The sequence below is a fragment of the Haliotis rufescens genome, unplaced genomic scaffold, assembly GCF_023055435.1.
Source record: "Haliotis rufescens isolate VD_foot unplaced genomic scaffold, xgHalRufe1.0.p SCAF_5, whole genome shotgun sequence".
In the NCBI taxonomy this organism is placed as follows: Eukaryota; Metazoa; Mollusca; class Gastropoda; order Lepetellida; family Haliotidae; genus Haliotis; species Haliotis rufescens.
The window spans coordinates 27259383-27275616 of NW_025964223.1; the positions used below are offsets into that span (position 1 = coordinate 27259383).

Below are 16234 nucleotides of genomic sequence, written 5' to 3' on the forward strand. Positions count from 1 at the left end.
TAAAAGTATATGGGTCATTCTCTAAAAAAGTAACATTTCCTGTCCAAATGAATTTTCTTGAAAACAACTCTTAATTCTGTTTTCCGATTACTTGACAATGAAGATATTTATTAGATGTATGCAATATTCTGATCAAATTACTGCTATAACCTCATGTTAGCCAGTAAAATACCTTAAATGTGCAGAAATGTGCAGAAAGTCTCTGGGAACAAATACTTCCCAAAGCCATGGTGATTTATGTAGCATGACATCATGAATTTCAGAAAGGCTAATAACAGCAGAAAACCTGTTGGTTTTCCACTTGGATTCATTATTTTTGGCAACAGTAATCTTGTCCAGAGTAATAGTGTCTGTCCTGTCACCAGATAGTACAAATACAAATAATAATTGCACCTTTGGTAAGCCAGAAGGCTAAGGTCTTTGCAGGTCTCTTCCTTTCCAGTACTATCATGGCACCATATGCTCAAGCAATTTATATTGGTGCAGTGTCTTCGAAATAACTGGTAAATGTTGTCTTTTGATGTGTACTTTTTGTAGGTGTCTGTGCTGTCACCATGCATTTTGGATTCCGAAATTGTTATTAAAAAAAATCAAAATAATGAGTATATTTGACTGTCAGAATGGATGTCAACCAGTGTGCTTTTTTTAGTGCAAGAGAGAAGTGATTGCCCTAAGCTGGCATTATATCATAGTTTGTCTCTCCTGTCACTGTCACAGCACAGACATAGAGTGTTCAATAAATGTTTCAACATATATATATATATTAAAAGACAAAGAAAACATGAATGGTAATGTATTTTGTATGTTTGCTTGTTGCATGAAAATCTGAATATTATTAACATTTGGGTCAATCAATAAACACTGATTACACTGCACAGTAGATCTTTGGTAACAGCACAGACTTTTAATAGTGACAGCACAGACACATTTCAGTGACAGCAAAGACATTTTAGGAATTTTTTTTATCATGTTGACACAAATAATGAACAATGATTCATTCTGCTCGCCCTGCTGTTGTACATGATTAAGAAATGTAGCATATTTAGCAAATTTAAATGAAAGTAATGTTACATGATCACTTCAAACACCGTGTCTATGAGTGACTGTGACAGCACAGACATTTAGTGTTTAATAGAGATTTTGAGAAAGTTTTGTTCAATGTTTCAGTGTCTTTAAAACTCTATCTCTTAGGCTTTTGTTAGCTACAGGAAAATTTGAATTTTTTACTTATCCTGCATTACTCCTTAATGCATTCACTGCTTACTTACGACAACTAGAAGGACAGCGCTGCGAAGGTCCTGGGTGAAGAAATAAAGTTGTTGTTCTCAAGTCCCAATCAGTGGCCCTCCGTCGCTGTCCTGTGACCTTGATGACACCTAAGGTCATCTTCACATCACTGCTTGTCGCAGCACAGCTAGGACGTGTCCAAGCGGAGCTCTCCTTTTGGATTAATTTTAGACCTTCAGTTTGTCTACAATCTTAAAAATTGATCTGCGATGGGTGATGTATTCTTTTCATATTACTTTCACCATGTTGTGTAGTTTTATGTGAATTAATTAGGCGTGAAAAGACTCTTGTCTTTTTTCCCGCCAAAATATTGTTGTTCGCCGCCATTTTGAATTGTGTTACAATCGTTTGCCTGCCAAGGTAGTCATATTGTTTACAATTCTCAGCTACGTATGTATAACATATTCTTATGTTTTTAAATACTACTAGCTTTGGCGTAACAGTGAGTTGCGTATACTAAAATTATTGTATACTTTTTCAACTCGTTAAAAATATGGTTGCCGATAGATTAATATCAAAATTTACGGCTTTCTTCCAGTCCCGCTTCATCAACAATTCTTTTATTGCGTACCTATGGTTATGCGATTAAATAGTTTTTTGTTGGTATTTTTGGTTTTACATTGAGTTGCGTATATGAACTTTGTATACTCTTGCAACTCGTAGTTTTTGCCGATAGATTATTGTTCAATTCTATGGCATTCTTCCAGTACCGCCTCATCAACAATGGCGTAATTGTGTAACTTATGATTGAGCGTGGTACTAATTATCGTGTGAAAAATCTTACAAAGATTATCATCCACGTTGTTTGGTTTGCGCGCAGATGTGCTCTCCAAACCCTAAATGAAAATATAAATACCCTTGGTTTACATTGAGTTGCGTATACAAAAATATTGTATACCCTTGCAACTCATAAATTTGCCGATAGATTAGTGTTCAAATTCTTCGGCACTCTTCCAGTATTGTCTCATCAACAAGGGTTTAATTGCGTAACATACCTTTGAGCATTGTACTAATTGTGGTGGAAAAAACCTTACAAAGATTATCATCCACGTTGGTTGGTTTGCGCGCGGATGTGCTCTCCAATCTCTAAATGTAAATAGCCTTGGTTTACATTGAATTGCGTATATAAAAATATTGTATACCCTTGCAATTCGTATTTTTGCCGATAGATTACTGTTCAATTCTACGGCATTCTTTCAGTACCATTTCTTCAATGGGTTAATTGCGTAACTTATGTTTGCGTGGTGTACATATTGTCGTGGAATAATCGCCCAAAGCTCTTTATCCACGGTCATAGGCATGCACGTAGATGTGCTCGCCAAAATTCAAAATGTAATTTTTGTGTAAATCTCTAATCCAACGAGTTTACTATATAAAAGCAGATTACTCACAATCATATTTTGCAGTTATTCCGTCGTGAGACGAGAGGAATGTCATTATTGCAGAATAGCGAATGACATATGGTTCTGTCATTACCACCCAACCGTTATTATCGGCAGGTATTATGACGCCTGTGATTGCAGAAGTACACCATCCACTGAAATCAACAATACCGGAGGATATTGTGAGTATCGTAACTGCTCCTATTTTTTCAGCCGCCGGACACTTCCAGATACATGTATGATAATCTGTGACGTCAGCGACAGCACCAGCACCAGCGTATCGAGATACTATGATGGGGGTAGATTAGACGCAAGCCTTGATCCAGTCAATACTTTTGAGCTTTGTGTCTGATTTATCTGCGCCGAGCACAGCACTTGACTACAACCCAAGCACTTATATTACGCAAGCGGCGCACGATCAGCTTAGCGCTGTTCCAACATATCCAGCATAGACCTGCGCCGAGCGCAGCGTCTGACTGATACCCAAGCGCTCCTATCACGCAAGTGACACACCATCAGCTTAGCGCTGTTCCAACATATCCAGCATAGACCTGCGCCGAGCGCGTCTGACTGCTACCCAAAGCGCTCCTATTACGCAAACGTCGCACGATCAGCTTAGCGCTGTTCCAACATTCCAGACCTGCGCTGAGCGCAGCGTCTGCGTACCAATCAAGGTCTCTACAATGACGTTAGCCCAAGGCTTACAGTGTACTCGGTTACGTAACCGGCACATGATCAGCTTAGCACATGTACCCGATTGGGAAGCAGACCATCTCGTGTCAGTAACGCCTTCCCCTGATAACAGGGTAAATAAGAGGGACACCACGAGGTCATTGGAGGAAGACTTCTCCAAAACTCACATTTGCTCCGTGATTTAAGCGACCAATATCGTCAATGTTTGCAGTGGATCAGAATCTATTAGAGGATAACCCTATCTGATTAGATCACTTCCAAACTATGGTGTTTTTCCTACAGCGTCAGTTTGACCACAGGAAAATTCATCTTGAGACCGTTCTGACGGAGATTACCGTTACACCCAAGACTTTATAGCGTTTCCAACTGAGATGCTGGTTTCAAGGGCAGTCTATTACTTCAACCTTGGTCATCTACTCCCCTGTTCAACGAACAGATCGCAGACACGCACGTCAAGTTCCCAAAAAGCTTGGAAAGTCCAAGCGGGCTGGCAGGTCAGGGAATTATAAGCCTAGACGCGCGTTTCTCAGGAAGACCAGCATTCCCTTACTGAGAAAGGGAGTGGCAGAGACAAGTCTCAAGGACGATTTCGTACTTATCGCACTATATCATGGTGTCCGTATAAGGGTAGAGATAACCCCACCGTTGACCACAGTTTGATTGGGAAAATCCAACATAGTCATACTGTTGGTAAGAAGAGTTGTAGAGTGGGTTCACAACCCAGTCTTTACTCCGGGGTTTTATCCTCACACGTACCTGGTACTCATGAAGGACCCAGACAAGATGAGAATGATCCACAATCTCTGTGTTCAACGAACGTTTGATACTTCATCAGTCTCGACTATCCATCCCAACCTTAGACTTTTCAGGTCCAGTTCATTGGGGTTCACTACCAAAGGGTAGTATTTCCCATTTGACATGTCAGTGACACTTATGGCTATTTACAGGAGTAATGAAGCCAATAACTATCTACACGTGACGAACACTTGGTTCGAGTCGTAGATGGAGGGCGATCTACTGTATCATCAACACATGTCAATAACTGGGATAGACAATCAACGAGGCAAAGTCGGGAGTATTCTCCTTCCTATTGACTTCAGTTCATAGGAGACCTGTTTAAGACAGACCAGGATATCCTATCTGTACCGAGGGACAGATGGCACAAGTTTCTACTTCTTTTGTCATCTACTCTACACCAACCACACACACTTCGCCAGTGGCAAGTGTTGCTAGGGTTAATCACCTCGGCACAGGAGTTAACTAGCATGGGCCGCTTACAACTGCGACCAATTCAATTTTTTCCTGAACCCTTACATCAGGAGTCAGGATCCACTCAAGGCCATCACTCTACCGACTAAGCTAGAGCCTTGCCTCAATTTGTGGCGCTGAATGTCTGCGGAGTCTGTTTATTCGGGTTTTCCCCGAATACACACCTGTTTGTGGACGTCCCCTTTCAGGGGTGGAGTCTTCACTTACAAGACCAGATAAGCTCAGGGCTATGGCCCGGCGCACAATGGAAGTGGCACATAAACAACTTGGAGTTGGAAGCTTTAATTCTGGCTATATCACATTGGCAGAATCAACTACAGTTAGCCCGACTCGCTATATCCACAGACAACAGCACTGCGGTGTGGTGCCTGTGCAATCGGGGAACAACACACTCCCACTCTCCACTTCTAAGGACATTCAGATTTCTTCCATCTAGTGGATCGGCTGTGACTAAGGTTCATAGTTCAGCACATCCCCGGATGTAGAAACATACTGGCCGATACTTTATCACGTCCAGACAGGGTGGCTCCCACCGAGTGGAAATTTCTCACGGAAGCATTCCAGTTACTGCTTCAGGAATTCAGGCAACCAAACATTGACTTGTTTATTACTTGCCTAGGCCACCAACTCATGACGTATATCTCCCCGTTGCCGGATCCGCAGACTTGGGCGGTGGACGAGTTCAGTATCACTTGGGAAGGGCAAAGAACTAACACTCTTCTGCCACCACTTTTACTTCCCAAGGTGCTACAGGGGATCAAGGAGACAAGGTATCTTGATCTCTCCTTTGGTCGCACCCTGGTAACCGGCGAGAGGGTAGTTCGTCAAGCTCGGAAAAATCTAAAACGATTCACTTCCCCTCTCACAGTGGTCCAACCTACTCATCCACCCTCAACAGAAAATTGCCTCACCCAATGTCTGCACGCATGGTTCGTCTTTGAAAGGCGTTTAAGTGCGAAGGGTTATTTCGACACGGGCAGCAAAGCTATAGCTTTAGTTCATCGTTACTCTCCCAGAGACGACGATGACAAGTGGGGATCACTTGAGACTTTTTACAGGGAAGAAAAGAATCAAGACCCTACGATTGTGTCACAATTCCTAGAGGAATACCTCCTACATTGCGTACCCAAAAACACTTGGAAGGTAGCACCATTACTACGTAATTGGCTGCAATTATCTTAGTGTTGGCCGTTTCCGGAAAATCACAGTGTGATTAAGGTTACGAAACTACAGGCCATATTATGCTCATTCAGGTTTGAGGATCAGAAGGCCAAGTTCCAGCGACCTGATTGGGACTTGAACGTGATTCTTCGAGGTTTGCGAGGGCCCCCTTCGAGCTCCTCATTGCATCCTCATTTTCAAGCTCCTTCCCAGCGCGTGACACCTTCGTTACACTCTCGGTATAGTAAAGAGAGCTCCGCGAACGTGCTATCGCTGTGAGGAGCTTGGACATCACCAAGGAAACAATGGTTTCTCTTGGCATTAGCAATGGCGGTACGGGTGAGCGAACTACATGTGATCGACTCAACCCGGATCCGTTTTGAGCATGGGACGCACGGAACGGGACATCTAGGGTTATGCTGGGATTTTATTGCTAAAATGTACTACCAGGCCAACCCGACCGTTCCTTCACCATCCCACCGATATCGACTATTGTGGGAATAGTACATGGTGAAGTTCTCCTGGGCTCGGTGCGAGCAGTTCGAGTTTTCATTCGACGCTCCAAGACTAGGCGTGGTTCGTCCACGACAGAAGTTAGTCGCATAATCGCAAACACCATATCTCTATGGTTACGCGCAGTGATCCTTCAGGCCTACGAGATCATCAAACGGAACTCGCCGAGAGCGAATTACCCTCAAGATCTCAAGGTGTCAGCCTTACCAGGGCTCAACATGGCAATTGTGGTTTTGGAATAATCACGGAAGGATATTTCTGGAGATTCGACACATATTTTCGTTAGTCATAACCTTCGCGTTGGGGCTCTCGAGGATGTCGAAGACGTTCGAAGTTTGGCCCTCTGGTTGTTATCCTGCAGATTGCCAACCCCTGACGCAAATAATGAATTCGCCCTATACAGAGCCAGTCAACTTCCATGTGCAGTCACTCAGTCGCCACCAGTGGAAGAATATTAGACAATCTTGTTTGTCAGCGACCGCTCTATGACGCAGTAAGTAAAGAATAAGCTGAATAGCTATTATTTTCTTTATTACTAAGCTGTGTGTGCTGTGTGTGCTGACAGAATGGAGTGTATGAGTTGGGGAATGAGAAGTGGAGGTGTGTGCTGACATAATGGAGAGTCTGAATGATGATGAGATTCACCAAAAGACAAGTAAGGAAATGGTACAAAGTTCAAACGATGATAAGATGGAAAGACAAAAGGAAATACACCAGCCAGTTGATACAAATGAATGCCTGGGGAAATTCGTTGTCGTTATGTAAAACATATCATATCCTGGTTATGTTTAAGATATAGACCTAGGTGAAGTTTTTGTGGAATGTATGCATAAAGTGGGAAAGCACGGGAATGCAAATTGTTTCTTCTGGCCGCACAAACTTAAAGACAAATACTGGTACCAATTTGAGGACATAGTTAGCTTTGTACCAGAGCCCTCCAAAATATCACTTTCCTCTGACTATTGTGTTGAGTCTTCTTTGTGGGAAGATATGTTGGAAACAATTCATGGCAAACAATAACCTGTGTTTATATGTGCACATGAATGAGGTCAAGAAAGATTTACTGAATGTTATCATATAATGCTATCATTTGGTAAAAGTGCAAATATGTTATCAGACTTTGTCTGTGCTGTTACTGTTGAAGTTTTGAAAGTTGACTATTCTCATTTCCTTACAGCTTTTTGCTTGGAATAAGCAACAATAACCTCAAAAAGTGCCATTAAGGTTGTTGGTAGAGTTTCTGATCAAGTTCTATTTTTGAGATGAACAATTCCACATAAGATTTGTTTATGAATTTTTGCTTGTCTGTGCTGTTACCAAACCTCACATTTTTATTATCCCCCGCCGCGCGAAAGCGCGAAGCGGGGGATATAGTATTCACGACCGTCCGTACGTCCGTCCGTTCGTACGTCCCACCTGTTTGTTGCCGCGATATCTCAAGAACTAAACACTGGATTGTCTTCATATTTGGAACTATGGTGTATATACAGACTCCGCAGACACCAGTCGGTTTTGGTGACCTTGATCCCATTTTCAAGGTCACAGCAGACAAATCTACTTTTAGAGTTGGAAAACGGTGTTGCCGCGATATCTCAAGAACTAAACACTGGATTGTCTTCATATTTGGAACTATGGTGTATATACAGACCCCGCAGACACCAGTCGGTTTTGGTGACCTTGATCCCATTTTCAAGGTCACAGCAGACAAATCTGCTTTTAGAGTTGGAAAACGGTGTTGCCGCGATATCTCAAGAACTAAACACTGGATTGTCTTCATATTTGGAACTATGGTGTATATACAGACTCCGCAGACACCAGTCGGTTTTGGTGACCTTGATCCCATTTTAAAGGTCACAGCAGGCAAATCTGCTTTTGGAGTTGGAAAACGGTGTTGCCGCGATATCTCAAGAACTAATCGCTGGATTGTCTTCATATTTGGAACTATGGTGTATATACAGACACCGCAGACACCAGTCGGTTTTGGTGACCTTGACCCTATTGTCAAGGTCACAGCAGGCAAATCTGTTTTTGGAGTTAGAAAACGGTGTTGCCGCGATATCTCAAGAACTAATCGCTGGATTGTCTTCATATTTGGAACTATAGTGTATATACAGACACCGCATACACCTGTCAGATTTGGTGACCTTGACCCCATTTTCAAGGTCACAGCAGGCAAATCTGTTTTTGGAGTTGGAAAACGGTGTTGCCACAATATCTCAAGAACTAATCGCTGGATTGTCTTCATATTTGGTAGTATGGTGTACAGGCGGGGGATATTTCGTCACTCTGTGACAAATACTTGTCTAATTAATGTTTCATACAAAATACACCGAACACATATACACATTCATTGAGTTTCCTTTTTTTGGACTACCTTTGCTTCTGAAACACAGAACACAGAAATGGTTATTATAGTTTTGGCAATTACAAAATATTTTGTCTTTCCTGTTACCGTGTTGTCTGTCCTGTTACCATGAATGTCTTCCCTGTCACCAGGTTTCTGCCATCTCAAAAGTTATAATTGGTTCAACTCTGCAGACAAAAATATATATAATTCATAAAACGAGTGTAATAACTATTTTTACCTTATAGAATAATGGTAGTTCCATTTCAGTGTAAGCAGTAGACAAGTTTATCGTGCATCTTTTTTCAAATAATTCCATTGTATGCATATATTTAGTCTTATAATTTAGTAAAGCCAATAAATGAAATTTTATAGCTGTTGGTATTTGAACTATGCCAAAATGCAACAACCATATCATACATTTAATTCATTTTAGATTTATGTTCAGTGACAAAAACTGAATTTTATGCACGGTAACAGCACAGACATTTGGTACAGAAATGCCAAAAATAGTTTTCTGCAAAAAGGAAAATAAGACATATTAAGCCTGCATACTTTACACTTATATTCAGTAATTGTTATGTTATTTATCTGCTCAACAAAAACATTTCAACAATGAATTCTGATTTGTTGATTTTTCATAGGCCAAAATGTTACTTTTTTAGAGAATGACCCATATATCCAATTCAAAGGCTTTAGCCTAATCACTGTTTTATTATCGTTGAGGACAAGGCGTCAGTACTTAATCCAGTTAATCGCTTGCCTTCAGTTGTGTATTGCTGCTTTGAACAGCCACGTTTGGCTGTGGATGTTTTGATGGGCTGATTGGTGACACTTGAGCTTAAACATACACATTGTCATTGACAGTACACACAGGACCACAAAGTGAGTTCGCTAAATCTGTTATTTTGTTATAAGCGTGTATGTCATATCCATCAGTTGTATATGATAAGCCACCAGCAAATAGCCGGGACCCAAAACACAGTTTGTTATATCCCTCACTTTGTTATAAGCGTGTATGTCATATCCATCAATTGTATATGATAAGCCACCAAATAGCCGGGAACCAAAACACAGTTTGTTATATCCCTCATTTTGTTATAAGCGTGTTCGTTAAAACCGGAGTTTACTGTACACCTTTATGTCAGCCAGACCACTGTAAATGTTGTTGAATTGTTTTGTTGTATTGAACAAGGTTTGTATAGGCTTGAAAATGACTTGGATCTGACTGTCTGGCCTTGAAATGGGAATACATTTGATTCTGCCTTGAACAGGTATAACATTAGAATCTGCCTTGAGCAGGTGTAACATTAGAATCTGCCTTGAGCAGGTGTAACATTAGAATCTGCCTTGAGCAGGTGTAACATTTGAATCTGCCTTGGAAAGGTGTAACATTAGGATCTGCCTTGAAAAGGTATGAAGCTGATTGATGATCACATAGTAACATGCCAGCTATTTGAAGTAAGCCATGTCTACTTGTCAGAATATGCTGAGAGATACCCAAAACATTGGGTACACCATGCACTATTTGTTACGTTTCCCTGCTGAAATATGTGAATGCATGCATGTAGCTATTTAATCTGAATTGTTTCAAGTTTGGCCTGTTCCGGAGGGTTCCGTGAAGTATCCAAGTAGTTGTACAGTTACCATTCTCTTTCAGCTGAGTTTGATTGGGAAAAGCAACATGAAAGATTTGCAGAAGAATTGGAGGCACACTCATTTAATGACTCAAAGCAAAATGGCAATCGGACCAGGGATTCAGGCTTTGACACAGCTGAAAAGAGCTACAGACTTCAAGAGGTACAAAATGTTTCCAGTTGCACCTTATCATCCTTGAGTACTGGGGAGTGATGTACAATTACAAGACTTGAATCTCACATGTAAACAAGTTCTTGCTAGATAGTATCTGACCTCACTCAGTTTCAGCACTCTCTTCTGCAAAGTAAAATTGTTCCCTGCAGTTGGATAAAAAGTTGGTTCATATGATCCTTTAGAGTCTTTATTGGCATTTTGAAGTTGGATGTAATCATGATGAGGAGTACTAAAGAAAACAACTTCTATAGCACAGTATATCTACACTTGACCTGATGAAGGGGCAAGAAGTAGCATTGTGCATGTATGTATGATAAGTGAAGTTGTTATCCATTATACTCCTTGTCATAATGTCATCCTTATGGTGAAGCATTGAAGGAGTTAGTTGTGACATTCATGAAGGTCAAGGTCACTGGAAAGGTGGTCCTTGTTTCTTTGTTTGTATCAACAAACTCCCTGTATTGGTATGACATGTTGGTACGAGCTAGGAACCATTTTTCCAACTAGCAATGAGCAAACATGTAATTGGCTGAAATGGAGAGTCAAGGTTATTAGGTAGCTAGTGTCATGGGACTCTTTCAGTTGCTCTGCATTTATAAGAAGAATGTTCCCCTACAATTGCATGTATGTTCCTCAAGGTACTTTAATCTGTATTTAGTTTGTAATAGACATGGTGGTATGTAATGATTTTGGGGGCCTTCTGGAAATGGTGTTGAAGGGCTGCTTCAAGCACCTCATTATGATAATGTTCCTGTGTAATATTCTTCACTTTCTTGTCCCCAGGAGATCATGGAACAGAGCATCAACCACCTGGTGTTGGATGAAGAGGAGGAGCGCCACCTCGTTGACCCAGCCATTGTCAATGTGTCTGGAAGTGCTGCCATACCATTCTCATCTCATGTAGGTTATCACAATCATTTGTCATTCACTTGTCACTGTGACTCACACACAAGCACCTGTTGAAATATCACTATCAACTACAATTGTCACAGTGCTGCAGTGTGTCGTTTCCATACTTTGAGTACTGGGGAGTGATGTACAATTACAAGACTTGAATCTCACATGTAAACAAGTTCTTGCTAGATAGTATCTGACCCCACTCTGATGCCACACACTTTGTCAAGTGTCAATAATGTTGTGTTACAACTTTCTTGTTCATATGTTCTGTTCTGTTTCAACTAACTAGTTAATACAGAAATGAATTTTTTTAGTACTTATGAAAACATTGAAATTGATCTGTATCTGAAAACATAGCTAATTGTATAATGTGTGACTGCATCTTCCCACGTCAAGAGTGTCCACTATGTATGTCAATGCCTAGTTTCCACCCTTGCTTTTTCCAGCCTTCCTTTCTTGGATAGATTGTGGCACCGCCCTGTGTAGAAAACGAGTTGTGTCCATTGTGATGATATTGTATCAGATAGCTGTTCTTATTTCGTAATGGCTTCACAAAGATGAATGCCATAGCAGACAACCTGTTCAATCAGATAACAAAAAGATTTGAGATTTCATCCTTGGCGGACAAACAAAATGACAGATTACCACAGTAAAGATACTTATTACTGCTTCATTTCACTCTTACGATAACAGACGCTCATGGTATCATAGTGTCAAGTAACACTGCATCGCAGTAACATGGCACGCTCAGCAGGGGTCATTCTAAAACAGCACAGAATTGATTGCTGCAATAAGTGTTCAGTCGTGTAAGTTAAGAAACAATGCAGTTTGCACTCAAATATATATAAGTACTTGGGGTGAGTAGATTGAAAATTAACCCATGAAGATACAGGTTATAATAGGTCTTCAGCAACCCAGGCTTGCTGTAAAAGGCAACTATGCTTATCGTAAGAGGCGACTTACAGGATCAGGTGGTCAGGCTTGCTGACTTCATTGATGCATGTCATCATATCCCAATTGTGTGGATCAGTGCTCATGATGTCAGTCACTAGATTGTCTGGTCCAGACTTGATTTAAATTTTTTTTTTTAAATCTTTGTCTTTCGCACAATTTTTAGAATAATTTTAGAACAACATTGACCACATTTTGGGAACCAGGATGTTGATTTTGTAAAATTCTGCCTAATTGGTCTGTCGATATACATACGATAATCCTCTCATATTTTAGCACAGAAAAGTAGGCAAGGGTGAAACTAGGTTTTGTTACAGGCTAGTGGACACTCTTGCCTTGGGAAGATAGCGTGGCTGTTTCATGACGTATGAGTAGGCACATGGTTGAGCAAGTGTGGGTCTATCACAGATCCTGTAAATAACATTACTGTAGCAAGCAAACTTAGAATGAAAAGAAAGCTCGAAAGCCATGGCTATTTTTTTTTTAGGAATTTTATGGTGTTTCTTGATTGCAGAAAGAAACTAATCTTGACAAGCTGTTTGGACCATCTTCCCCACCAGCTTTCCTAGACACAGAACACTTGGTAAGGACTGAACACAATATCTGCAGTCTTCAGTGTTGTCAAAGGGATCAGTTTGGTTAAATCATCAGGATATTTAGATAGCTACTCTCTGCAGCATAGAAGATTGGTGATATCTTTCAGCCATCAGTTGATCATTATGATGATTTGTTTCCTGAGCATAGCTCCACTCCTGTTAAAATTTGTATTCTCAAAACTGTGCTCCACATGTTCTAGTAGGAATGTAGTGCCTGCTGTTATGGTAGGATTGTTTACATTTTCATTGATGCACACTGAAGGTTTAATATGTTCGTTTCTGAATCACTAATAACACTAAAATACTAACTGAAAAATGAAGTTTGATTGTTCATCTTTAGGTAGCATCATCATGTTAAAACACGGTTGAACACTGTTCTGGGCCCACTTGCACGAAGCCATCAAAAGTCTATATAAAAGTATGGGAGTTACGTTCATCGTAGCACCTAGTAGACCCTGCTCTTTCTGTTTGTAGTTACCTGTTTCTGTTCATGTGTACATGTGACCACTTCCAGGTATCCCCCACCAGCAAGAACATATGGGGTTCACCGGCCCGTGACTCACCGTTCTCAAAACCTGTGAACAACAACCTGCAGGCTCTGTTTGACTTTGCCAAGGGGGCAGGGACAGGAAGTCCTACCCAGACTTCCAGTGTAAGTTGTTCTGTAGCTCGTTCTGGTCACCCAATGGCAGGTAGAACAGGTCCCCATCAGCTCTTTATGGTCAGATTTGGCAGAGGTTTACAAAGCATGTTCTGGTTGATTGTGTGTCTTTGTGCCCTGCTGCTTATTCTATCAACCACTGGTTAAATTTGATTAGTCCTGATAGGTTCTACAGGGAGCCAACAGTTGGCTACTCTTCTGGTCATACAGCATCTTAGATGGTGCATATTTGCCCTCAGTGGATGCCACAGATGTATGACTTTCCAGGAAAGACCATTTGTGATCAGTTACTTGGGCACAATGTCCCAAACCATCTTGATACAACTGTTGTAGGGGTTGATGATATAAGTGGATTTTAGGTCAACATTGCTTTGTGGAAGGATTTGTTTGTTTTGTTTTGTAGCTTGACAATATTGATTTGATTAACAAGTTGCCATGATTTCCTTGTCATCTTGGTAATAGTGTTGTGAATAGCACACTGAGTCATTAAGTCATGTCAAACATGGATATGTATGGAGATATATTCCTCATCACACATCACAACATATGAAATATAGAACAGGTATGCTAGTATATTCAATCCTAAGAGACCCGTGAAGATTCTGGGGTAGAATAAGTCTTCAGCAACCCATGCTTGCCGTAAAAGATGACTATGCTTGTCGAAAAAAGCGACTAACATGATCGGGTGGTCAGGCTTGCTGACTTGGTTGATGCATGTCATCGATCCCAATTGCGTGGATCAATGCTCATGATATTAATCCCTGGATTTTCTGGTCCAGACTCGATTATTTACAGACCACCGTCATATAGCTGGTATATTGCTGAGCGCGGCATTAACCAACCAACCAAATCAATCCTAAGTGTGTTGAATGTGACTTACAGAAACCATCAGTTATCCAAGCCAAGCCTCGTGTGTCAGGCATCCTGCCTGCTCCCCAGTCTCCCATAGTTCCTTCAAGTGCCCAAACACTGGCAGAGATCGAGAACCAGCTGCTGAAGAAGAAGACTCCCACGGTGATGACGGCAGAGGAGTTGGAGCGCCAGATGAGAGGAGAGTCCCCACCGAACCGACATCCTGTGAAGAGAACAATTGCCACCCCTGGCAGTGTCTCCACCTTTCCAGATCACAAGTCCCCTTTCTCCATGCCAGTACCCATCCAACCCATCTGTAGACCACTTGGTCCCATGATGCCAAACTTATCACAGGTAAGGTCGGTAGAGGAGGTGTGATGTTATTCACGTCATAGCAATGTCACATACAGATAAAATGACTTCCTGAAATGAAAGCTTGAGATGTATAATCTGTATATGCCAATTGTAAATACTGATGTGTTTGTGACTCGTTTAGAAATTATCCTGTTAAAAATGTTGTTTCAGGTCCCTTTTTAAGTGTATCAGTTCAGGTGCTGCCCCAAGTGTGTAACATTTCATATCAACTCATAACAGCCATATATACGGCTGAGACATTATTCACTGGGGTACAGTTCATGTATGATGCCTTCATTTTTGATTAGTAAATTAAGATCATGTTCGCAAGTTGAAAAGGATCACTGGGTTGTTATGCTGATTTTCCGGAAATACGGTATTGCATATATATTTGTAGACAATCAACTAAAATTCATTGCGCAATGGTGATATATTTTGCATATTTTACGCAAATACACAGCTTATCTGGACCTCAGTTTGGTGTATTATCAATACTAGTGTATGTGGTGTGTTGTCACTGAAGGCACTTTTCAACATATCCTATTATCATTGCATTGTATCTCCACTAAAGTATCATGATATCAGTGTCGATAACCATGTATTCTTGTGCCCATAGTGTAGGACTGGTGGGTATGTTTTGAACAAGTCATGCACACCACTTAGAAATAACTTGATCTTATAATTCCCTAGCCCTAGACAAATTAGTTTACTGGTTTAAAATTATGTTTGATTAGGGTGTTCAACAGCATTTGACAAGTCCTTATGATTTTTAATTAGGCCCAGGGTTTTTTGTGTCTTGTTTTGTAAGCATATATTTATATGCCCTGATTTGACTTGCAGTCATTGTGATTCTTAATAAAGGTTCAGATCTCTGCAGCACCATTGGCAACTCCTATCTATTTCACCTGAACATGGGAGGTAACTTGTTTCAGCCACCGCCGGGTTTCAGCCCGGTGCCGGTCTCCCGTTCTCATGACGGACGCGTGTCACCCCTCCACCAACGATCAATGACCCCGCCCCTTGGAGGGCACTCACCAGGCCAGGGCTTTATGGGTAGGTTGAGCTGTTTACGTTTCTTCACTCTTTGTGAAGTGACTGTTGTGAAAACCATTGGGGGTTTTTTTTGGTAAGGTTTTTGCTGGTATGAATGAATATTTACTTGATAATTTCTGATCAGGTGATTTTAGGAAAGTGCATTTCTGTCATTGTTTTTTTATTTTAATGTTGTGATTCATATTAAATACATAGTTAGAAGTATACATGTTGCATGTTAACACTTATCCTAATGGTAATCTTTACCTGGGTAGCCAGTGAATGATCATGTAGTGGACGTTGCATGTGTGTAGTATATCTTGTATAGTGTGCATTTGTAGATTAATATATGCTTTGGTTGTGGAACAATGTTATGGCATGTCATCTTTAAGGAAACAGTCTGACAAAGTGGACATTTTGATGGAATATT

The 16234-nt window shown here is 40.9% G+C and overlaps 1 protein-coding gene across 3 annotated transcripts in view; it reads left to right on the forward strand.

The window, feature by feature from the left end:
* Positions 1-16234, forward strand: part of LOC124110487 (protein PAT1 homolog 1-like) — a 46200-nt gene that overhangs the window by 3489 nt on the left and 26477 nt on the right. For 2 of the 3 annotated variants that reach the window (XM_046469876.2, XM_046469886.2), the window contains exons 3-8: positions 10310-10449; positions 11245-11361; positions 12824-12892; positions 13420-13557; positions 14449-14772; positions 15705-15825. In XM_046469876.2, the coding sequence (XP_046325832.2) occupies positions 10310-10449; positions 11245-11361; positions 12824-12892; positions 13420-13557; positions 14449-14772; positions 15705-15825 (909 nt within the window). The remainder of the gene's footprint in view (positions 1-10309; positions 10450-11244; positions 11362-12823; positions 12893-13419; positions 13558-14448; positions 14773-15704; positions 15826-16234) is intronic. The other variant, XM_046469884.2, reaches the window with a different exon arrangement.